At 36.9% G+C, this 25,743-nt stretch overlaps 2 protein-coding genes across 19 annotated transcripts in view; one reads left to right on the top strand and one right to left on the bottom strand.

Moving 5' to 3' along the window:
- MADD (MAP kinase activating death domain) overlaps positions 1-8,328 on the top strand; it is a 68,633-nt gene extending 60,305 nt beyond the window's left edge. For 16 of the 18 annotated variants that reach the window (XM_066551419.1, XM_066551415.1, XM_066551424.1 and 13 more), the window contains 3 exons: positions 423-492; positions 5,354-5,400; positions 6,854-8,328. In XM_066551419.1, coding sequence (XP_066407516.1) covers positions 423-492; positions 5,354-5,400; positions 6,854-6,961 — 225 coding nt within the window. In that variant the 3' untranslated portion in view covers positions 6,962-8,328. Of the gene's footprint in view, positions 1-422; positions 493-3,494; positions 3,674-5,353; positions 5,402-6,853 lie in introns of those variants that run through there. The other 2 variants (XR_010783776.1, XM_066551423.1) reach the window with 2 other exon arrangements.
- Positions 8,329-19,289: 10,961 nt separating this feature from the next.
- The window catches only part of MYBPC3 (myosin binding protein C3), a 59,271-nt gene continuing 52,817 nt past the window's right edge, over positions 19,290-25,743 (bottom strand). Inside the window, exons 30-33 of the mRNA XM_066552532.1 lie at positions 23,662-23,801; positions 22,745-22,904; positions 22,048-22,184; positions 19,290-19,529 (exon numbers count right to left, since the gene is read on the bottom strand). Of these exons, the coding sequence (XP_066408629.1) occupies positions 19,290-19,529; positions 22,048-22,184; positions 22,745-22,904; positions 23,662-23,801 (677 nt within the window). The remainder of the gene's footprint in view (positions 19,530-22,047; positions 22,185-22,744; positions 22,905-23,661; positions 23,802-25,743) is intronic.

The following is a 25,743-nucleotide window of genomic DNA, read 5'->3' as shown; positions in this document are numbered from 1 at the left end:
TGGGAGCCAGCTTTATTCTCGTCCCCCTCTTTTGCTGTATTTCAGGTGTGTTGGTATTCTTTTTGCAATAACTCATTTGAGTGCCTGAAGGGGTAGCAATGTTGGATATGTCAGAGTTACTAACTCCTTCGTTTCTCTTCCATGCTTTCTCCTCCTGCAAGGAGCGGAAGGTACTTCATCTTCTGCTGTCTTCGCTTCTTAGCACTTTTAAGTTTTTTGTTGATTTCTAGCATTGTGGCAAGTTTGTCTTCTGAATATTTATTTCACCCTTTATTTATATATTAAACTGTAAATGAACTGGTAGTGTATGCTATCAAACTTCAGGTTGTACCTGTTGTGATGATGTTTTTGTTTAATTTTGATTTTTGGTTTAAAAAAAACTGCCAACTAATTTTATGTTACTTTTCCTCCTGTTTTTGTAGGTTTTCATAGAGCTGAATCACATTAAAAAGTGCAATACTGTGCGAGGAGTCTTTGTCCTGGAGGAATTTGGTAATTACATTATTTTGATATTAGGTCTGTACTCACATGGCAGTAACTCAAATTTCCAGTCTTCAGATTCAGAGTTGCACTGCAGTTTCAAAGATGGGAGAGAATGTAGATTGCCTATAAGGAGTTGCCTGAGACATGGGTGACTTTACATAAAAATTTCCACATTAATTTTTATCATATTAAGATTTCTGATCTAGGTGCTTTTTATTATTAGACAGAGAAAAGGTCCTGAGTCTTTTGAAACAAACAGAAACCAGACGTGGATGTGTGTGAGAATTGTCTTGGTCTGTTCCTTTTTCATCTGAGAAACCACATTTTTAAAGCAGGATTTAAAGTTGATCTTTCTCAACACATCACACTTTCATTACAAAGAATTACTGTTAATTGCAAAGCTTTCTTTTTGCTCTAATGTAGTTTAATTTTTGTAAAATGGAGCAGAAGCTGTGTTGTCAAGTTGTACTTTATTTATCTTGTGATTGTTATTTTAGAGAATGAGTGGAAAAGTAAAGATTAGGGAGAACAGAAAGTTTGTGCTGTTTTGGTCAGTTATTGCTGTTGCATATCTGCCTACACCGGAGTCTGGGCAATATTTCAGGTTACTCTTCAATGTTAGTGTCAGTCACAATATTCTTAATTAGGGTCTGAAAAGTACAAGTGACTTCAGATGCAGCTCTCTGGAAGGGTGATCCACGCACTTCTCCTGAAGCCCAAATTGGTTTATTCTTCCAGCCATCTTTGAGACATTTGTTCAGGTCTTAGGAGTATGTCTGAAACATATAAAAAGGAGCTGAAATTTAATTCTATAGTAGATCAGCATGCATACTTTGGCCATTAAACAGAATCTGCATCAGCAGCTCCCATTACCAGGACTGTCATTGTTCTTTGGTACTGTGAACAGAATGTTCTGGCTGAGGGCTTCTCTCTTTAATTATAGAAGACTATTAACATGAGATTTCTGAAATTAATGCCTTTGTCCATGAGAATATATTGTTTCCTTTGGGTGACACAAAGTTCCAAGTGATAAAACCCTTCTGGCTGTTGCAGTTTGCTTGTTGTTTACTATAAATCTTTCAGGTGTTTCAGATGTGGATTGGTGAACAATTTTTTTCCAATTTTTGAAAATGTTTTTCATGGTTCATATGATCAGATCTGTATATTTAAACCCTGAACATGTTCTAACAGCTTAGATGTTTATAAGTTCTGTTCAATTTCTGTTCGTTTGATAGCATGTTTTCACGCTGATGGGCACTATTCATTTTATTACTTACAGAAATTTCTGGAGTCAGTAAAAGATTATTGATTGGTTTAACGAAGATGAGAATTCAGAAGCCGTAAAATTAGCTTAAAGAATGGCTTCACCATCTGAAATCTTTACTTAAAAGAAATTACTTCGATCAGAAATTAGTTTGGATCATTTTTTGAGGTTTTATGCAAAGAACTTCTTTTAATAGTTTGTTTCTATTGCACAAGAAGAAAGACAGTGTTTGACTTTGTTATTTCTAGTTGATTTGTATTGGTGACTCTGTAACAGAGCATTTAGCCCCTAAATAATATCTGTAAGAAATGTAAGAAAAAGGGCTTCTTATTTTTTTACAAAAGATTTTGTAAACAAGGGTCTATTGCAAAAGCTACAATTGTCATATGGAACTTAAAAAGGGTAATTTTAAGAAGTAACTAAAAATAAATTGGGAGTTGAAATCTACAAGCAAAAACTGAGAAATTAAACCACTTGAGTTAAAAATGTCCTCTCTCACAAAATAGAGGTCACAGACAAGAGCCAATTTAGATGTGCCAAAAGACATTGACAATTTGCCCATCCAGCTAATACAGAGAGAAAAAAAAAAAGGAGGGTGTTGCAGGGGAGTGCAGGGGAGGCAGCTTTTCTTCTTATGCTGAGATTAGAGTCTACCTCACAGCTGTTTTTTGGATTGTTGTAAAGTTGAGAGAATATTACAATCTGTCCTGTTCAAGATAAATGAACATGTTTGGTAGTAGTGGACTAAAAGCATTCATCAAAAACTTGCTTTAGAAGAATGAAGTTATTTAGTGTTAAACGTTGTAAACCTTGCCATGAGATTTATTATCGTAGGAGCATATTGAAGTAGTAGATGCTCTTATAAAGGTAGAGTCTGGTAAGTGTGCATACTCCAGTCTGATGAGAAGTACTTAAATGCAAGATTTTGATTTTACCAAGCATGAGTGCTCCAAATTAGTGGTAGCACAGGAGGAAATTAAAGGTCCGTTTGTGTTAATGCTGGGTTTAGATGGCAGCATCACAGCTGGACTTGTGGTTTCAGAGCAGGATGCAAGCAGAACTTCAGGAATTGTGTCCCACAAATGAAAGTGTAAACTTAAGTGAGGAAATGAAAGGTTCTTCCCTCTGGAATTTGAGTTACTGCTGTGTACTTGTGCTTTACTTTCTTGTGGCCCCTTCACCGCCGCTGCTATGAAAACCTTCATTCTCCAGCAGGTAAAGTGATCTCCCCTAAACTCATTTTGTGGTAGCACCATATTTTCATTTACAGGACCAAAGGCTGCAGGATGGTGCCTAATTTACTCCCTTCATCCACTCAGTTCAAGAGCATCGGGAATAACTTCTAATGTTAGAAGAAAATGCTAATCTCTCAGTTTAAGGCTTGAATCTTTGGAAGCTTGGGTCTTTTCTTGGGGTTTTTTCTTGTTGTGGTGGAGGGGTCTTTTTTTTGTGGGAGGGCAGTTTCTTTTTTCCTTTCTTCCTTTTTTCTTTGTATTCTGCAGTAGTAGTGCTTTGACTTCTGTGTTTGTAAATGCAAACCCACTCTTCTTAATCTTCCTAACTCAGTCCTCTCAGGAGAATTTTCTGCATTGGAAGGACTGTGAAGGAGTACTTTAAATAAAAACAAGGCAACTTACTGTGGAGAGATAGTACCTTGCCTAGCTGCTCTCCTCTTCCTTCTCTTCCTATTCTCAATTATGATACAGGACTTTACAGTTTCCCTTCTCTCCTTCCCTTGTGGCACAAGGTCCTTACAGCTTTCCCTTCCTGCTTTTTGAAGAGTATATGAACAGTTGTATGTTATCCAGTGGGCAGTGAGACTTAAACAGCTGTAAAAGTCCTACCCTATTTGGCTGTGCACCAGCCTCACTCCCACCTTTATTCCCTGGTGACATGGAGTTAATTTGGAACATCTGGTGCCAACGGGTAAGGTAGCTTGGATGTGCACCTCCTTATCTCCCCAGCTTTAGTCTCTGGTATCACGGGGGCAGTGCAGCCTGGGTGTGCACTTCCCTTCTTTCTCAGCCCTTCATGCAGCTGCCAACTCCAAGGAGAGTGAGAGTTGAAAAATAAAACAAAAATATTACTTTTTACCATCATTTCCTGTACTTTTCAATAGATTATTTTCAAGAATGACAATACCATGACATATGAGAACTAGTAGGTACTGGTTTATATTTTGAGAACTTTCTCAAACCCAGTCTGCACTGCCTACTCTTGGCCCCTTAGAGTGTGATCCGTCTCCCTCTCCAGCGTTTAGCTGTGTCATACCATAGTTGAAGAGATGACATCTGCATGGACAGGTTTTGTTGTGGACTTTTCCTGGCTCTTCATACTGAACTCATCTGCCTCTGTTTCTTTTCTTGTCACTAGTACTATGTGTAATAAAACATTTATCCCTCCTCTATGAACCTGGAATGATTTGGTTTTGCATAATTTCTGTACTGCTTCTTCTGAATTCTTTTGTTGTGACACAGAAATTTCATGGCAAATTCCAGCTATTCTGGAAGGGAAGTACTCAGAGCTGGCCTTGGTATTCCCCTGATACTGACATTTTAAATTTGCCAGTTGAATGTTCTAGTGTGGTCTTTGTTCTCTTCTGGTGATTTCCCATGGTATCTGTTCACAACATTTGCAGACCGAGTGCGGGCCAAAGGCACAGTTCAGATGCACTGCGCACAAATGGGCTGGTTACAGTTTGCTTTTTTGTGCATTCTACAATGAGAAAAAAAGACAAATTTCCTTTACCTGTACTATGCCAGTTTTCTTTCTATCAGTTTGAGGCAGTGCAACGGAACAAGGACAGATTTTCTGGATAATAGATTTTTTTATCAGTGCCCTAATCTTCCTTTTATATAAAGATTTCTATAAACAACCAGCTTGGTATTTTAGGAATATGTGTCACTGAACTCAGCATTTTATTTTAAGGCAACTCATTCAAAAACTATGAATGTTTTCAGTGAGTATGTCAAGTAAATACCATCACAGACAAGAGAAAGAATATCTTGAGAAACATAAATAGAGCTGGAAAACAGTCTTCAAGTTAAGAAAAAAATTCTCCCTCAGCTCCTTTTTTTCCCCCTGGATTTCACTAGCTTACTATACAGTATACAGTGTCCAACAGTTCTTTTGAAATTTGTTGCTCAGCAGAGAAGATCTCAAGGGTAAAATCTCTGGGATTCGTATAGTGACAAATTCCTATGGAATTTTTGGGTTATGTTTTATTGTAGTAGGCATTAGACATAGTTTGTTATTAAGAATATTTTTTCGTTACTTTTACTGTCTAGCAGGAATAAGTAATATGAGAAAAGCCAGAGTCTCTTAAGAACCATCGAATATCTGCTGTGCCAAACACAGGCAGTGAAAATTTTTGCCAGCTTTAGTAATTTATTATGAGTAATTTATTAGTGTCTTCCAAGGATATATGTTATGTAAATGAAAAGAAGTAGAAGTATGTAGAAGTGAGGGATAGTGAAGTGCCCTGTACCTGCACCTGCTGTCTGTCTGCCTCCCTTCCCTTTCCCATGGGAACATTGTGCTATTTCTTCCCCATTTGCCTCTCGTTTTTTGAACTTTTTGTTTTGTCTCTTGCCCGTCCGGTTTTAGTTCCTGAAACTAAAGAAGTGGTGAGCCACAAGTACAAGACGCCAATGGTGAGTCTACTATGATGCCTCTGGTGGTTCTCTAGAGGATGTATCTTTACATTTTCATGTGGAGAAAAGAATTACATTGAGACTGCAGGATTTACAGTGAAACACCAGCTGATCTTTATGATGTTTTCAGTAGGGGGAGACAGCAAAACTCAGTGATTATTGGATCTATGAAAATAGAGGAACTCGCCAGTAGTGCAGAAAGCACTGTTTCCTTTTTTAAGACAGATAAAGATGAAAGGTTGCCAATTTGGCATTGAACTTCAGCACAATAGGACCTGGTGGAACTGTTAAATTTTAAGACAGTGCAGAACACAACCCTTACTCCATAGAAGTGCTGGAAAGGGAGGCTACTTCCTAAGAATAAAATGATTGTTAACAGTTTACAAAAAATTCCCATCTCCTCACGAGCAATGACTTGTGAGAGAACAGTAAAAGTATTGATTCCTGCTGTATAGATGAGTTCGTGTTCTGGAATAATATTCAGTTTGTATAGCAATTTTTGTGAGCATGAACTGTTGAAAATGATGCCTAGCACTTTTATAAATGATCAGGCTTATATGCATTCATGAGGAAGAAATAGGAACCAATGATTATCATCAGAAGGGAAATTTCAGTTTATGTCTGATGTGCACTGTGCACATTTGGTGATTTCATGGAGACTCAGTCTTTCAAGAGCAGAGAGAGGAAAATTGTTTGAAGAAGCTGGAAATGTTTTAGAACAAAATGCTTAGAATATATGTAGTTTAAGAAGCAAATAGCTGTATCTGCTAGTAAGAAAAGCCAGTTTAATGGAAAAAAAAGTATTTTATGGAAGTGTTTTAGCTTATACTGTAATACAACAAAACATATTGTTATGCTTATTACATTTACAAAGATTTTAAGTGTCTCAGTTTAAAGGACAAGAATTTTTAAGATCGTCAGAACAGCTGGCATTAGAATTAGTATATAAATTAAGTCTAAGTCTTACCTTCACCGAATTGTGCTGCCAGTCACGTGGTAAAAGAGGATTTTTGGTTAAATAATAGCACAGTTAATCAGTTAAATAATTGTAAAACTGAGTAGTGCTATATGAAACCCTCTCTTTAGTTGGCTCTTTCAACCCGTCCCAGAAAATATCTTGTAATTTCATGCAAAAGACCAAAAGCAAATATACAGAATGGTTTTTCCAAAGCCAGTTAGCCAACTTCCTAGCTTAGCATGCTGTTCTTAAAAATTATTAAATCATACAGTTAAGCAGCTAATGTTTTTATCCCAAAGGAAGTTTTTAGTTTGTTATATGGCTCTTCTTCTCTCTCTGTCTCAGTTAGAAGGTGGTAGGGGACACATTTTCCTGATTTTGTCTGTAGCCAGAGTACTTGTCCCATGAAGGAAGACATGCAGGAAAATACAAATGTACAATGGATTTTGTAAAACACTTAATCTGAATTTCAGTATCTCTTCTAAATTGTTGTAGGCTCATGAGATCTGCTACTCCGTGCTGTGTCTCTTCTCTTATGTGGCTGCAATTCGTGGAAAAGAGGCAGAAAACAAAAGCAAACCACCTCGACCAGTTTCCAGTTGATCAGGATACTTGGAAATATCTACCCTTTGGCACACTGATATGCAGTACTCCCAGTTTTACTGCAGTTACTGGAGCTCACTTTCTGTCTTTTCTGAGAACTTGATTATTTATGTATGACCCTGCAAGTCTTTCCCCATAGAAAAACCTAAGCCTTCCCTGTTCAGTCTCCTTCTGAATTCATCCTTAATGGAGTTTTTAAATGAGCTTTTAATTAGACAGTTTTGAGCATCTGCATCCAGCTGTGAGTGACTTACTCTGGACATTCCTTTGAAATACCTTTTTTGTTAAGATGAGTAACAGCTTGAGTTTGGTTGTTTTTTGTTCTAGTGGTACTTGTTACAATTTGATCACTTTTCAACTGCAGGCTTCTGCTTTCAGATTCTCTGGTATGTGCACAGTGGAAGCAGCCTGGTCCTGTATGTTGTTTCAATGTTGTGTTTTTGTTGTTTTCCTTCTGTGTTGTTCATTTTAAATTACCAACACGGCGTTCCTGTCACATAGTTCTACAATCCCTTTTGGTAGAGGTGAACAATTTAGCTGTCATAGTGTTAAACTATCATGTGACAGTTGAAGTTTGGTTATTTAATTGGTCCATCTGTGGAGATGGCTCTTCTCAAGTGGAGAGAGAAACTTTGAAGGTAGTATAGTGTAAAAAACCTCAACACTTCATGGGTTCTGTGGATTTTCAAATGGGATTTTAGGTAACCTCTGTAGCTACCCCAACAGTAGAGTTCACAGATGCAAATAAGCACTCCCTAAAGCAGTTAATCACAGGATAAGAAAATTAATAAGGCAGTGTAAAACTTGGAAACATTATTGGCAGAAGCACAGTACAGAAATCTGCAGAACATGTTCAGAAGCCCAGAGGATTTTGATGTCTCCAAATTTTTTAAACTATTGCTTTTTATTTTGTTTTCAATCTGTACCTGTATATGAAGGGATCTTGAAAATATTGTGTTTATGTATAATGAAACTCACATAGTTAAAACTATCCATCACATTCCTTATTTTAAATAGGCTGGATATGAATGTTTTTTTGCATCCTGTTTTTGTTCTTGAACTGTACTGCACTTGTCTAAAAAGCTCTTAGGATGCTGGAAGGTGAGACTGTCTAGAGAAAATAATGTTACATGTAAAATACCAGGAAAAATTGCTCTGACACAAACAGATGTATTGTATGTTTTGACATAGAATCCTGACTAAATGCACCCAGAAATAACCCTGTTTTGGCTTGGTCAGGGTATCTACCATTTACAATGGAATATACTAGTATGGGTGAGGATGATGTAAATATTACAGTATCACATCTATTTATAGAAACTGTACAGTTCTCTGAATGTGAAAATAAAATGTCATTCAACCAGCAACTAGTTTTCATCCTCCTGTGCTTTTCTATCATTTGTTATTCTGAAACAAATGTAATTATATACAAAATACATCACACACATAGATGAAATAGTGGAAAAGAGAAGACTCTAAATGGACAATCTAAATTTCTTTCCACATAAGCAGCTTTAAATAATGAGGGTTTTTTTTCTTCTAAAACAACATCTGTGTGTCATTTGTCTTTAAAACAAAGGTTTTTGAAAAACATGAATAGGGAAAACAGACACATCTGAAATATGGAAATTTCTTTTGCAAGCTTGCAAGTGGAAGTGGTACCTAAATGATCTTTCATCCTTTCCTAACACAAAAGCAAAGCTGAAATTGGCAAATAATGAAATTAACCTGGTTTGAATTTATTTTCCTTCTTTTGTATTCTGAGACTATAAATTTTCTTATAGTAATATCTGAATTTTTAGCATTTGTAGTTTTCTGCATACTATATTTCAAGTACAGTTAAGACTGAAAGCACTTTGGTCTACAGTAGAGGTTCCATTTATGCAATGCTGGGTCCCACTGAGGTAGACCATTTCAATTTTTAGGTTGTAATTATGTTAGTAGTCCTATTAACATAATCAACTTAAAATTATAGGGGGAAGATTATTAAATGCACAACATCATTTACTATGTACAGCTCCTTTTAAAATTACATAAGCTGCTGTCTGCTTTAGGCTGAAGAGAAACGTCAGTGCAGAATAAGACTTTTAAAGGACCTGATAATAAAAATGGCCCTCTGTCCCTTTTGACAGAATTTGTTTTGACAAACAAGTGTGGCTAAATATAGAGCTTGCTGTTCCATGGCTGGGATGAATCAGTAACAAGCTCAGCTTCTGCTCTGACACTGGGCTTCTGCTCTTCAGGTGAGACTTGGCTTCAAAACTGAGGACATTTTTGAAATACATGAAATGTTTCCCATACTTGATGTTTTGGGTGTAGCACATTCATCTGAGCCCAAGACGTGCTCTGCAGAGTTTCCACCACCAAATGACCAGTGCTGCTCTCTGGATACCAAATGCAAATATAAGGTGGATTTTAAATTGTTACAAAAGTGTAAATCTTTTGGAATACAGTCTTCCATCCTTTCCACTCCATCACCCTGAAGCACTAAGAGACAGATGAACAAAATTGTTACAGTGATTTGCAAGTGTTTTTGGTTATATCCCACTCATTTTGATATTTAGGTAGCAATACTTTGGTAGCAGATAAGAACTTAAAGGCCTCTAAACCTTCCAGAACCAAATGAAAGGCTAACAGACTAATTAGGTTAACAGACTAACTATAAATCGTTCTAGAAATTTCCTAACACAAAAAGAATAATTCCTACGTTTTTACCACTAGGAGGAGCTTGTGTCTTAGTTTTTAAGATTTTCAAAATTGCAACCTTTTTATTTTAATGCTTGTGTTAGAACATAAACTTGCCTTAAAACTTCCTTATGGCTGAACAGGTTTCTTTTTCTGCTACAATTTCTTTTTTGTGGAAGTTGGTTTTCGAAGTGAGGGTTATAAAGTGTTCTCTCCAAATGCTGGAATTTGTGAGTAGTCTTCCTGGCAGTTTTTAAAGTGGAACCTAAGTTACTAATTTATCTGTATTCTGGTTATCAGATCTTCATTGTGATGTTCCAAAAATGCTTTTTTTTTAATTTGTGAATGCAGTGTCCACTTCTAATATGAATGGGTCCACATTTTAAAGGTTAAAAGTTTAAACATCAGCGAATGTCACGATGCTGGTACTTATTAAGTGATATTTGCTAAGGATATGTCTGGGAAAAGCATTTTGAAGGTCTGTTGAGGGAAAGAACTCATTACTTTAAGAAACCTTTTGTAAAAATTTCCTATACCCAGATTCCTAACTTCAGATAATCCCTACCATCCTACTTTAACACTTTCAGGATAGCAGAGCCAGATGAAATGTTCATCTATATATTAAAAAGATTAATTGCTAGTAAATATAAATCATTAAGAATTGCAATTCCAACTAAAGTTCTAGCTTAGTAATCAAAGTGGATGGGAAAATTGGCTGTGATTGTAAGCCTTATGAAGCTTTACATTGCAAAAATATTGAAAATATTTCTAGAATGATGCTACTTATGCCAGAAGAGGGCTTTTGGCTCACAGAGTGTGTTTCTAATAAGGACACATTTGCCTGCAATGGTAACAAATCAGCTCTTGCCCCAGTGTCAGGCAGAGGCTCTGTTATCACTGAATTCAGAACTAGGCAGGAAATAGAAGCTAAGCTTCTCACAAAGAGCAATATTTACATCCCAGTTCCCCTTGACTGCCAAAGGGATGAAAGTCAGATGATGTTGCCTCTGAGGCAAGATCTTCCTTTTGGGAAAAAAATGGTTTCTGCTTAACTCTGACTCCAGTGGTACTTACAAACTCCAAGTCTCTGCTCTTAGACAAGCCAGGTGTTGAAACAAAACATCTCAGAGCTCCAGAAGAAGTGGAAATTGGAAGCAAGAAGCAGCAGCTTTGTGCAAAGGACCTTGTCATACAAAAGGCAGTGCCAAACGGTTTCTTGCTGTTCTAGAAGTCACAATTCAGCCAGAGGTATCTGCTTGTCACAAGGGCAGGACACTCCCAGGCAGCAGAGTGGTGACTTAGTCTGTGCTGGTGGTAAAGGCTTCACACAGAGCCCTACCCTGTGACACCCTTGGAAGGTGTTAAGTGTGAACAACAGCTTTGAGATTCTGCGGCCATTCCCAGTGTGGCTGTTTCACTAAAATAAAGGAAATGTGATGAAGCTTTAAATAGTAGGTATGTGATCCCTCTTTCCAGCACTGTGTCCGGAGGTTTAAAAGCTTGATGTTGGTGACAAGGGAGGTTTGAGTGCAATTGAGTACATGGCAGCTTAGGCAGGACCTCTTTCAGGCAGGTACTGTACTCAGATATGACAAAAATGATCTTGTTTATACCAAGGTTAGTAAAATCATAAGTTAACTTTCTGTTTACAGGTGTACAATGTTTTGAAACTTCTGCAGCATAGTACTTCTAGCACTGATTGATTTTGTTTTAAAGCATCAGTCCAACAAAGAAGCATATATATGTCAGCCAAGGGCAAACAGTCCTGCTTCTATTTGCACCAGTTACTATAGTGATTTAGGAACCTACATAGAAATAGAAATCCCCATCTCCCAGAATAGCTTTATATAAAAAGGAACAAACGGTGTCAGGAAAAACACCAGTACAACTCTAAATAGTTGCTTCCTTCAAGTATGTGAAAACTCTGGTTCTGTATTCTCATTCTTTGCTCTCATTTTTTTCAGTTTCTCATACTAAGTACAGTGAGTACAAGTCTATCCATAGTGCTCTGGATATCAAAGAACTCTCCTTCTTTTTACATGTCGCTCTGCTTGGATTCCTCGCTGTTTCCTCACACATCCTTGGCCTACACTCTCTTCAGCCAGTCAGGCTGAACTCTGCACCTCAATTTCCCATCAGATCATCTCCATCTGTTTCCCTTTGTAGTTTTTCTATACATTCTTCTTGCCTCTGTGGCCATCATCACCTCCCAGCCTCTTTGCCCAGGCACTTCAGCCTTATGCTCTTCCCGGTCACCTGCTCGACCAGTCCTTGCCCCTTTCCAGCATCCTGTCACAGTCTCTCATCCCTCTCTCCTGTCCTTACCAAGTGCTCTGTCATCTGCTTTCATTCTCAGCCATGCTTATTCCATGCTTTCATTCCTATTCCATGCTTACTCCTCTTGCATTTAAATCAAGTTATTTTTGGTGGAGTGCTGAAGAGTGCTATAGAGGGAAAGGAAAGGTTTCCTGTCTTAGTGCTGCTGTTCTGTGATAGCTTCCAGCAGCAGCTCTTCCCTACACTGCTTGTTAGAAATGACTTAACCATTTAATTTGATATTAAAAATAAATAAATTGGTTAATCCAGATTAATAAATAAATAATAAATTGGTGTAATCCAGTAGCCTAAAAAATGTCATAAATTATTAATGTTTTTCAGTACTGTAGGAAACAAAAATCATAAAAGCAAATACTATGCTTTGTAAATACACAGTCCAGTTATCCCCCCTTGTACCAGTGAGGAAGAACAAGTCCCGTTTTCAGGTAGAAATTTTTGAGGACTTTCCTATGATCAAAATCTGCTGTACTTGGGGTTTTCTTTTCAGGCATCACATACAATGAACTCACCTACAAAGAAGAAGAGAAGCTTGGATTTTTTGACCATTTTTTCCCTGGGTACATGAAACTGTAAGTAAATAACAAAAGTGTGTTTGAGAGTTATATTGATACTTAGTCTTTTTGTGATCATAATTTCTTGGAATATATCTGGATTTCTAGGGCAATTGTTAGCATTATGACAGGTACCAAGGGAGTGCAACCTTATTGAAGGTTAAAGTGTATCCATCCACAGTTTGGGTTCATGTATTTGGGTCCCACAATTTATACTTCCAAGCAAAACAGTGGAAACTATGTATATTGTTTATGTTTCCTAAGTCCATTGTATAGAACATAAAATCACATTCAAACTCTTATCCATGGATAAGAAGAAAAACGGAGCACACTTAACACTTATTTTTGTTTTATATTCGCTTGTCCACTGATGTTTTAAATATTTTAGATTAGTCACTTTTTTAGATTATTTGTCTTTGGTACAGCTGTGGTAATACACAATTATTGACTGAACTGTGTTCTTAACCATGACACTTATCTGTGCTTTCAGGGCTGGTTATTGTCAATGTTTCTGTCTGGCACAGAAAGCAGATGCTTGACTATTTTTTCCATATCTGGACCTAATAAGTGAGGCTGTTCTTATCTATTTCTTTTAAACTTTCACCAGTTCATGCTGTTTAGGATGTGTTGCTTATGCAGACTGTTGTGGGGACCCTGCCCAATGACAAGTAAAGGATATCTCTGTGACAGCTTTTGTTTCCCTAAAATAGAGTTCTCTTCTTGCTAAGCACTTGAAAGGTATCAGTGGGGCTATTTTTAATCTCAGCAGACTGTTCTTATAAAATTCTTTTGTAAGGAGACAGGAACAGCTTGTAGTTCTAAACCTACTCTGAGATGACATGTTAGTGACAAACTTCTCTCCTAAATACATACAAGGATTTTGTTTCAGAGGAATTCTGTGATCAAAGCAACATAAATGATTTTCCTGACTTCCAGAAAAGTCTTTTCTCTTGCTACTGTCCTTCGAATGGCCATTATATGATTCCCTTAAGGAAAAAGTTCTACCAAATAATATTTTCTTATGTTTTGATTCATCCTACTCAATTGTAGATCTCTCTTGAAATAACTAGAACAATAATCCTTTCTCATAGGGAATGAAACATGCAGGTGAGATGTCCTGAGGCTATCTTTAAATGTTTGGCATGTCCTGCACTGAAAAATTTGTTAAAATAATATATAGGAATGCCTGGATCTCTCACTGTAATTTTCAAAAAGTAGAACTGAATTTTTATATATAATTTGATATAGTAAACCTAGAAAAATCTGAAAGAGTTGGTAAAGATAACTGTTCCATCTTACAGAGAGGAAAAGGAAGATAATCTCAAGACAGGTGAGGTACTTTTCATAAACATTTTGTTGGGACAATTTCAACTCAATCAATTTAATTTGCATTATACCCCACTATATCAGCAAGTATTGTAGCTTAGGCAGCAAAGCTGCTTAAGAATAATAGAACATTTTGGGTTGAAAGGGACCTTTGAAGGTCATCTAGATCACCTAGGTCATGGAAACATTGGTGACAACATACACTGATGGAAACATGGCTTCTTATTACACAGGTTACCTTTCCTTGGACACACAAGTATTCACCTGCATTGTGGATGGTATAAAAATATATTAGAAGTTGGCACCCTTTCTGCAAGAATAGCTTTAGTACTAGAGCCTATACTTGGATTTACAGTGACTTGGGAATGAAATACTCCTGAGATTTTTATTAACCAGTCAGAAAACTAAGGCTCAGGAAAGAAAAAACAATCACTTTTATTCTGCAGGTGTCACCACAGATAAGCCTGCTAGTTTTAAAGTAACAGTTGTGGATCTATGATAGCAGAATACAGAACATGCTGCAACCTGAGAAGCTCTGCCAAACAGTCACTGTCATGACTGCTGTGTGGACATAACTGTAATTTCCTTCTTTAGCTTCAACTGATCCACTTGTTATTTGTTAATAGGAAAAAAGAATTATCTCCATGGGGGACCATCCATTAACTCCCACAGCCTTTGACAGCTTCTGTATAAGCCTGCTGAAGAGGAAAAGGAGGAAACCCAGAAGCTTTACCTTAATCTGCTATGCTCACACCACAATTTGAAGAGATTTTCTTCATGCCTTGCAGCCCTGAGCAATAATCTCTCAGAGCAAGAGTTGACAAGTGGGTGGGGGAGCTCCTGGCAGTGAAGGGGAGAGGTGGTGCTGCAGCATGAGAGAGCTCTTTAGCCTGTAATGGTCAATCATTAACTCATTTTGCTATTATTATTTGCTCACAGAATAATGGTCAGGATTTGAGGACTAAGGCAATCTCAAGGAAACAAGGTGCTCAGATAAGGTTTGTTTTAATTTGACAGTTCAATTTCAGCTGGTGGCTTTTATGAAGCTTCCCATTGCCAGGAGTAAATAAATATTGTTTACTTCGAGTATTTACACAACAGTGCTGAAAACACGAATGAAGCAAGAGAATTGATACTGTGGTATGAAATATGTGTTGTCTCAGGCTAAAGTGTCAGCAGAGGGTTTGTTTGGCAGGTAAGCCACCCTGAGAGAACTGGGCTTGTAGGAGTACTGGAGGTGCTTTTTCTTTGTCATAATATTTTAGACTTGATGCTTCTTACCTGAAGTGAAGCACTGGGCTTAGTCATGCTCTGCAACACCCCTGTGCTTCAAATGAGTCTTACATATGTTAATTCAAAGCATCCAAGTATCTCCATCAGGTGTATAGTTCATAGTCTGAAGGAAAGGCATGTACACTGAACAGGCAGCCAGCAGCCTCAATTGATGGGATTTAAATGGAAGTTGTGGAAGCATCAAAACTTACAGTCAGTTTCATGTCCAACTGGATAGAAATAATCAGCCTGAAGAGGTTATGTTTGTCTAAGTTACATATATTTTTCACATGGAAGGGTTTTTTTACTGGAGCAATAACAGATTTTCTTTTGTCTTGATGGAGAAAACTACTGGAAGAACTTCAGTAGGACTGCTGTTTTTGTAAGTAACTGCTGTCAGCTGTGAAAGGCACTTAATGTGCCAAAAGAGACTGCTGCTAGGTAGGAATTTTTAAACTTTATGACCTATTTTAATTTTTTCTTTTACTATTGAACAAACCTTACACACTTCCAACAGTACTAAACAACTACAAGGTAAGAATATTTGCCATGACATTTAGAGATAAGGCTGATTTTACATCAGAGGAGATCTCACTCAGGAAATGATAGTGTAGACTGTCTTTCATCAAATAGTCTTTCAGGTGTGATGGGGGGAAAATTGGGAGATACTTTGTTGCTCTTAACCAGGTAGATTGGGAAAAGCTTCTCAGTGTATAGGGTTTTAATCAGATTGGGATGAAGATTGTTTACTTAATCATTTATTTATTACCAGCATGGAATTAATGGGCAATTAGTGACTCTACTTTTAGGATCTGTGTCAGCCACTGAACAGATAAATGTCAATAGTATATGCTGGCAAAACATCAATAAACACCTACAATTTTCTGAAGACCTTTCTTGAAATAATTACAGGAAGTTGAGACTTTGCAGGTGCAACTTGCCCCTTTTCCTCTTTTCAGGAAAGTGAGGACTGGTTAGTGTTTGGAACTCAGAATTCTTATTTTTATGAAGACTTTTTAAAAACCTAGTTAGAGTTAGTGCTTCTCTTTTGTAATGCTTTGGATTTGCATTTGACTAATTGTCATTGGAAGTTTTGGAAATCAAAACTAATTTGTGTTTTTCAAGTGCAGCATTCTTAGAAGGCCCTATGGAATTAGGCTCCAACTTTTGCAATTCAGTCACTGCTTTGCAATATGCATTGTCCCACAAATGCTGGGATGGTCCTTTTGGTCCACTGCCTTCTGATCCCAAGTTCTTTAGAATATAGATAATCTCTGTCTTTTATCTGTGGCATGTGCCTTTTAAAAAAAAATAATAGCATTGCTCAGAAAGTGTAAGCACAAAACAATGTAAACCTGGCTGCATATTTTCCTTTTTAAATTTTATTTATTCGAATATTGTTGAATAAAATTCAATGTTGAATATTGTTGACATAGTTGTTGAATAACAACAATGTGCAACAGACAAGTGTTAACCTGGAATAAGTTTGCTTTGGTTTTAGAGGGTATCCTTTTTTGTTCTGATATCATAATGAAATTATTAAAATACACATCTTATGACCATCAGTGCTTTTATTATGAAGATGCATTTGCTAGGCTAATACAACTAACACACTGTGTCAGATATGCTTTGCCATCCCAAGTGGCATGTTGGAGGCAGAGGAGGAGTGTTACTTCAGTTCCTTTGTGTAGATTCTTCCAAAAGACAATGCTGTCTGGATTAACATAATCTTCTTGCCATCTCCTGTGATCCTTAAAATGTACTTCCCAGCCAGAAACTATCAACTACTGCAGGAAAAACCTACCCCAGATACTCTTCAAACTTGTAGGTGAGAAGCTAGAAATGCTATTGTGTTATTTGCTTAGATCAAATCATCTGCAAAAATGCTTACATATCACTCATGGCCTTTCACAAACCTTCAGGAAGAGTTATTACAGCGAGTTTATTTCATTCATTCCAAGCTTCTCTTTAGAGTTTTTTATTTACATGCAAATAGTCTCCCTTGCTAGAATTTTCACTGTTTCATCTGACATGCAAAATTATCCATGTAGATTTGTGTGATGTCTCTGATTGGTAGAAAAAAACCATCTAATAACTGGAATTCTATGCTGGTGTCTTTTTAAAAGCTAGAAAACAAGTAGTGAGTAATTATCAAAGGAATTATTTTCTATAAAAAGTATAACAGTAGCTATAGCCAGTGGTTCCCAAATGGTGTGATTTGGATGCAGTTCTGCTTGAGAACACAGCAGTGGATAGTTCAAGCACTCACTGAAGCAAAACCAGCAGGAATGAAAGTTACATTCTGTTGCACAGAGACAAATATAATGACTATATACTGTAAATAGTATCTTACTGCTTCATTATTCTGAGCTACTTGTTTCTTATGAAGAATGTCAGAGTTCTGCAAAGAGAAAATGGAGTGGACTATAGAATTGGGGGATTTTTGCTTGTTTCAGACATTAGGAAATGACTAGGGTTTTTTCAGTTTTACATAATTTTACTATTTAAAAAACCCCCATATTTTATGTATGTAATGGGGGAAAAGTTTATCTTGATTTATTTCAATTACTTCATGTGGAGACAAGGGCAATCTAACTACGACAGATATAGGAAAAGAGGAAATATTGTCTGAAAACACACTGAGTAAGCAGGACATTACAAGACACTGCTGCCTCCTTGTACATGTGTATTAAGTGATTGCTAAGATGAGCAGGACTCCTATATGAGCAGAATTTGTGTTTCATTAATCTCTTCACTTTTCTTCTTTTCAAATTCCACTCTAATGCTGAGACAGAAAATGGAGAGAAGGATTTATTGTCAAATGCATTACCTGACTGCTATTATACCACTTCATTCTTTTTAAGTCTAAAATGTACATTACACATCTAGATGCATTTAAATGTTAACTATAATTTCTTTGTTGAAGCAAGGTTATTGATATTAGTTAGTCCTATTTTAATAAATAACTGTCTCTTAGAGGGAGTGCTTGTAGTGGATTAAGAAAAAATGGCAACCAAGTATTCTGTTATTCTTACAGATTTTTACACTGGCACAATGTATTAAAGGTGGAGACCCATGAAATACTGACTACTGAAAAACAAACAGAAATCAAAACAAACACACATTTCCCACCAACATTATAAACATTCTAAAAAGTCTCTACCATGAATATTTAATGATTGTTTATTCACAGATCTGACTAAACAGCCATTGCTCCTTTTCCCAGCTGAATTATTTTTATTCTTACCTTGACTTGCAGATCAACTGAGATTCAGAGTTTTACTGAGGAGCTGGAGAATGAAAAAAAGTTTAAGACATTATCAAATATTAAAGAATGGTAATTTTAAATTGAGACTTGGTACTGCAAGTGAAATATAGACACTAGTAGATGCTTTTATCTGAGATTCTAAGAAGATTTAATGTTCCTAAAGCAAGCTTCAGATGATGATACAATTAATCTGTGAGCCCTGAGGGTATTGGCACCCAGCACTGCAAGGTGTACTGTATGCACATTCCTGATTTAGCACCGAGTCAAATATTCAACTTGGCGCTGTGTAGAAATGCCTTCAGGCTTGCTGTGCTGAAAATGGATTTCCATCAATTACTGTTATGTAGGTCACTTTTGCAGCTTTTACTGGGTTTGAGCACTTAAAGTAATGCTACATACATTTGTATTGATAAATAGATACTTTGCTGGCAGCTTTACAAAAAATATTTAATATTTCATATTTTTTATTCTGTTATAAACATGTGAATTTTGTTCCTGGTCCTTTTGACAAACAAAATAATTTGTTACAGTTCCAAAAATGTTTGTGATGTAGCATGCACTACCTTTTACATATGTCTAATAGCCAATGATGTGATTTAAAACCTTCAGTTACAGAATAAGCACAAAGTCTAATGAAGTTATCCTCAATGCAGTGGTTGTAGATAGATCTCCCTTCCACTGCTAAGTGTCTGCTCTAGAAATAGCAAGTCAGAAGTGCAATAATTGTACACCATCAGACCTGTATTACCTAGCAAGTAACCTAATTCTATCATAATGCTTCAGAATGAAAAAACAATCTTGCTGATGCATGTAATTAACAAACTTTTTATATACCACCTAAAAAATCAGATAAAGGGGAACTATGATTTTATTTCCTTTTAACTACCCATTACTCTCTCTTCATTGCAGTGTTAGGGTTATGCATAGGATTCATCTGATTACCTCTGACGTCCAGCCTGCACTCTATTTCAGCTTCACCACACTCATTGACAGCTTTGCAGGTGTAAATGCCTCCATCAAAGGGAGTGGGCTTGCGGATCTCCAGGGTCAGCACCCCCTGCTTACTGAACATGCGGTACTTGGCATCCCCAGAGAGATCCATTTTGTTTTTGAACCAGAATATCTTTGGCTGAAGAACAAAGAAGAAGATTTTTAAAATAGAAGTTAGAGAATGGAAGACTTACACCTGATCTTGCGGCCTCCTGTAGCCATCAAAGGCTAAGTAGTATTATGAGGAGTATTTAAAAAGAACTGTTAATAATTTTTCAAGGAACATCTAATTCAGTAGAAATTAATGAAACCAATAATTCAAAACTTTAGTATTTTTGTTAACTCAAAAACAGCACGCAGAAAATGTAGGTTTTTTCCCTCTTTTATTCCAATTAAAAAAAAAACAAACCCTAACCCCTATTAACTGTCTACAAGTTCATTCATTAGGCGTTATTGAGTTGTGCTTATTAAAATGTATTTGAATGCTGCAAGTATCTTATAGAAGGGGAATTAAATGTCACAGATTATTAGAACAGTCATAAAAGTCCACAGATGCTGGGTGGCTGAATTAGAATGCCAAGGTTTGGTCCAGGAAAGGGTTTTCCAAACTCTCTAGTGTATCTTTAGAAACTTCAGGAATTTAAACATGAAGTTTTGGAATTTAAACATGTTGGCTTCCACTGTGGAATGAAGTGGCTGCTTCTATACCAGTTCAAGCTTTTATGTTTTGTTTCCAGTCCCTGAAAATGTGCCTTTAATTTTTATAAATGAAATTTTGAAAATGAAAAATCTGATGAAACAGATTGCTTTTGTTTATTTCAAGCTCATTAGTACATACAGTGAAGAAACAGTCTTTAAAGAATAGAAAACCAAGCTTTACATTTATCTGTTTTTCTTTCAGACATTAATGTCTTCTGTTTCTTCATCCATAAACCCCAAAACTACTGCACTGTTTTTACAGAGTGCTTTCAAATCTACTGAATTACTTTTGTCTTTGACCTGTGGTATAACAATCCAGTGCATCCCACCTGCCACTTGCTAAATTTTCTTGTCAGATCTCTGCTGGAATTTTTCCTGCCTTAACATTTTTTCCCTGTTTGTCTATAGCCTCTTTATCTTTCTGGGTATATGTCTCTTGTTATACCACATTACTGGCAGGGCATGAGTACTGTCTCTGCTTGCAGTGGTAACTTTTCCATGCCATGCAGATCATCCTGAGGTGTGTTTGAGAATCTACAATTATTAAGAACTGGGAACTTTTCATCCACATAAGGTAATGAGAGCTTTTGCAGAGCACTGCTGCAGGTACTGAAACATTTAATCAAGGTTAATTTGGGCAATGGAAGTACAAAAACATATCTGGAAAAGCTGCTTTAAGAGCATTAGGTGTACTGAAGGTTGAGGACTACTTGGATCCTTCAGGCTAATGTGAAGGAGGAGCTAGCACGCCTGAATTGCAAAGCCTTCCATTACTGCACAAGAACAGCTGTAAAATTGAGAAGGCTTTTTAAAGAATCTTCTTAAAACCATGGAAACAGAATGAAGTGGATGCAGATGCACAAAAATGTCAGTTAACCAAGAGGGAATATTGTCAATAACACTGTAATTTCTAAGTTGAGGCAGCTACTGGAAGATGGATTTTGCCTACAGTTGCTGGTGTTTATTCTGTAATGTTCTTGTTTTTTTGAAGCCATTTACATGGATATGCTTCCTTTTTACTTTTGAGTTTTGTCTGGAGCTCCTTCTTTATCTAATGAATGCAGCAAATGATTTTTTTTCATTCGGACTGAGTGTTACATGTTTTGCTCTGTAGCAATCAGATCCTTTCACAGGTATAAGGTCATGAAAGAAGCTGAAAATAAGCAGCCAGACATGAAGGAATTGTGCTAATTTAAATTTAGGACAAGGTTATGTCATAATATGGTAAATTCCTTCACTGCAGGCAAAAATCTTATTTCCCTTTTCTGAGAAGTCTAAATTTAGCTCCTAGCTGATACAGTTTTTACTGCTTGTTCCTGATTAATAAAATAGTACATCTTTATCTACTCTTTGATGGGACTTTCATAAATATATTTAGAATGAGAAAATATTCCTGTGAGATTAAAAAAACCAAACCAACAAAACCCGTGTCGGGGCAGAGACAGACAGCCGAACCTGACACCCCTGCAAAAAAACTTCACGCGAGACCAGGCCTTATTCTAGTTAGTTTTGCAAAATAGCTCAGACTGTCAAAAACTTCTGTGGATGCATTGGTGTTACAGAAAAACTGCTATTCCTCTGTGTCATTTGGTTAGTGGAACAGTAGATGACATTTACTGCTGTTTTCTTCAAAGCCTGAAGAGAGCAGAGTATAGATTGTGAGCAGACAGTTTTGTTGTTTGCCTCACTTTGCAGTGAGTAGGTTTTGTGCAGAGGGGGTACATTTCCAGTGGCGTGGTGCCACCAGGAGCAGTGAGTGCCCTTCCCTCTGTCCCCATCACTGTGTTGCCCCCCAGTTGTGCACTCGCCCCCCTCTCTGCAGGCTCAGGTGTGGGCAAGGTGGGCATGACCAGGTGGCCTCTGCTGCTCCTCTGCACAGCCATGCCACACTCAGCCACCCTGAGCTGGCAGGAATTCCTGCCTTGGTGCAGCAGTCTCAGTGAGAGTGGTGACTGTACCTTGGGGATGCCTCTGACAGCACAGCTGAGAGTGGTGTTGTAGCCCGCGATCACAGAGCGGTTCACCAAAGGGTGGGTGAATTTAGGGGCTTCTGAGAAGTCGTGTTCTTTGTAACAAGGGGGTTTATAAGTGGTGCCTGCAGTTCAAAGAGACAAAATAGTAAGAACCGTGTTGGCAGTTCTGCTGACTTCTGTATAATCTATCTGTCATTTATTTTGTCTGTATCATTTTAAGAAACTTCAAAACTTTTGGCGTTTGTGATATTAAAAGTCTTTAAATACATTTCATTCCAAAACACATCTCATGTTTAATATGTTAGTTAAGGTAAAATGTCCTGGCAATCATGGGTTTTCAACTTATTTTTAAAATATGACAGCCATATGTGTGCAGAGAAAGACTTCACCACAGACATCTTCAACTTTTAACCCCAAAATAGAAATATAGTCTCCCAGCTGTATTATTTACTTCAGATAATATAGTTTAGGAAGACTCTGTGATTAAATATTTTTAACTAACTTTTGTATTAGTTCAGGAGATCTTCCTAGATAAAGGCTCTTTATGCTAAAATTCTTTATAAGTTAGTAAATAATGAAAATATCTTTAGGGATGCAGCTAGTAAAACTATTTTCCATTTTCCAGTGTATTACTTCTGGTATTTAGTGGCTTTTGTGATCTTTGGTTTGAAGAATATGTTACCTGTTTTTTGGATATGGGCAGGATTTTTGGTGGTTGCAGCAGTTTCACTCAATCCACACAAATTTTCACTGAAGATTCGAAAAAAATAGTCATTTCCCATAATGAGGTCTGACACGATACAGTTTGTGCGACGATAGTGATCAAACACCGTGTACCATTCCTGTAACAAGACTGTACTGTTTAGAAAGATGTTATGAGAGGTCAGACTGGTGCTACTTTTGGTATGGAGAGAATTATTTTCTTACAAGGAAAAGACAGGCAGAGAGGTATTTAGCACTAACCTGTGAAATTAACATTATGTTGCTCCCTGTGAAGATCAGCTGATCTATTTTCTTACTTTTATATTCTGGTGGTGTGATAGGCATATTAATGCTTCCATTTTGAGAAGAAAATTCCCTCAACTCTCTACCATATTTTGGCCACTCCTATCTGGGGAATCTGGTACAAGATGTGTACTCAGAATGTGACTGCTCAGGGGGCTCTTCCATTAGAAAGATATTTTCCAGTTTGACAGGCATACATACCTCTCCAGTACATACCCTGCTATGCCTAGCATCTCACTTCAACTCTAATTCTTCCTCCCTCCCCTTCAATTTTTTACTGCATTTATGAAAAATATAATTCCAAATAAAAACTATCATTCCACCTTCTAAGGAAGCTGTCTATGCAGTCACCACCTGATACTGCACAGGCTTGGTCTCTCTTCCATTTTCTACTGAGTATTTAGATTAATCTTTCACCTTTTGGGGTTTTTTTAGATTTTATTTTTCAATGTTTTATTGCCTCTGAGGTGCCACAGGACACCTTGGACACACAAATGAGTGTCATGAACTCAGTCATTTCCTCAAGTCTCTGTGTTCCCAGAGCAGGTGCTGGTTTAACTCCCTTCAAAGCCACAGACCCAGCCAAGTTCTTACCATTGTTTTTTTGTCAGCTTTCTGAACTGTGTAGCCCAAGATCTGAGCATTGCCATCATCCTGGGGAGGTGACCACTCCAGGGCTGCATTAAATCCCCAAACATCCACAAGCTTTATATTCTGAGGAGGACCAGGCTTGTCTGCAGAGGAGACATAAGAAAACATCTTAGCTTTTAGTTTAAGATTCAAGAGCTTTGTCATTTCCCCATGCAGGGAAAAAAATAGAACCTGATAGCAATCTGTAACATTCCATAGCAACACACTTCATTAATGTGAAATTAAAACTGTAAGAAGAACATTGGGTATTTTTCAAATATTTGAATATTCTTTTGAGAGGCTGAATCCTATGGAGAAATAGAAAACACATGAGAATTAGTAACATCTTTAAAATAGAATAAGAAGTTTGTGTTGTTTGGATGGATGTGATTAACTCTTTAACTGCAGTTTTATTACTTACTTTGTTACCTCAGTGCAATTTCTTGGCCATTTATCTACACTGCTATAACTACCAGGGCAATGGGTGGTGTGCCTTCCAGCTGAGGATGGCCAGCCATTTGGGAATACACCTTTTCCCTCTTGGCTCAGTGCTTGTTAGCTTGCCCACTAGGTGATTTCTCTGTAATAGCTAGAAAATGAACAAACTCTCAAAGAGATAGAGAAATCTGTATCCTCTTTAAGATACATGGAAATATAGAGAAAAACAACATAGTATGAAATTATAATAATTTTTTTTTCTTTTTATACCATGTTGTTTAGTCAAATGCTGTAAGATTTAGATTAGATTTATTAAATAATATTTCTGTCTTTTTTAACTTGAGGACGCCAGTCCACCTTTTTGATGTTAGATTGTTGCACCCAGTTATGGGGCCTGCTGGGGACAGCTGGATAGTTCATCTTGTTATTGAGTGAAAAATAGTTCAAGATCATTCTAAACACCTGAAGGGAAACTGTCTCCCCATTGTGTAGCTAAGCTGGAAAAATTAAGAAAATTGTAAGAATCTGATGGATGTAGGTTTGAGATGAGCAAAGCACAGAGGAATGTAATTATAGGTGGCTTGTAATGTAATTCCTTAAAGAAGGATATTCAAACCAGTAATAAATTAGCCTTTTTTATTGGGGGAACTGTGACTTTCTACATCAAAGCATAATGCGCTAATTCTCTTTTCGCTGACAAACTTTGGAATTGAAAAGCTGCTTTATAATTAGGTTTGACCCCTACTGTCCTTCTTCAAAGTGGTGCCTACTAGAGCACAGCATGATGTCTGATAAGGGATATGGAATGCATGGCTCTCATTCCATTTATCATCTTCTTTCTGCCTATCTTAACCAACATTTCAGAGAAAAACCTGCCATCTTCTGTGTTTCTCAGCAGCCACCAACCAGGTAAAAAACCTTCATACATTTTCTTCTCTGTTTCTGAAGTAGGGAATGGCAATATGTTGTCAAATGAACAACATTGCTTATGGGGATGTGGAAATGCATTTGTTGTTAACTTGAATCACAACTTAGAAGAAACAAAAATCTAGTTGTTTTGTTAGATATGTATTTCATTTTACAGATATCAATCAATCTATTCCGATTTAAGAGAAGAATTTTTCATGCTACATACGTGTCTGCATATGTGTAAAGAACAACCTTAAAAAAGGCAGAGATGGATAAATTTGCTACATGGGTTTTTATGTTCTTGATCTTTGTGGTTCAGTGGGATAATGCAATCTGCAAGAAGATCTATCCAAAATTTCTTCATAGAATGGTAGAATATTTCTTTCTTAGTAATAACCAGTACAACTCTAGCTTGTGGATAGAGGATGGGAAAAGTTAAACTTATTGATGCTTCTGACTCAAATTATTTTCCTCTGTAGAGCACTGTGTTGGAGTGGGGATTTTTATTCTGAGGAAGTATTCTGTCTTACCCGCAGCACAAGCTCAGCTGAGGAGTTTTGCAAACTAATGAAATTTATACAATGGGAAGAAGAGATAGTGTGAATTATCTTTCAAAGATAAATTCTAATTTATATTTTCAAATAATACATAATTAGAAAAAGAATTAATTACAGTTAAAAAAATAAAGTATAGATCTGA

The sequence above is a fragment of the Molothrus aeneus genome, chromosome 6 (assembly GCF_037042795.1).
Source record: "Molothrus aeneus isolate 106 chromosome 6, BPBGC_Maene_1.0, whole genome shotgun sequence".
Taxonomy (NCBI): Eukaryota; Metazoa; Chordata; class Aves; order Passeriformes; family Icteridae; genus Molothrus; species Molothrus aeneus.
This window is presented reverse-complemented; position numbering and strand designations above follow the sequence as displayed.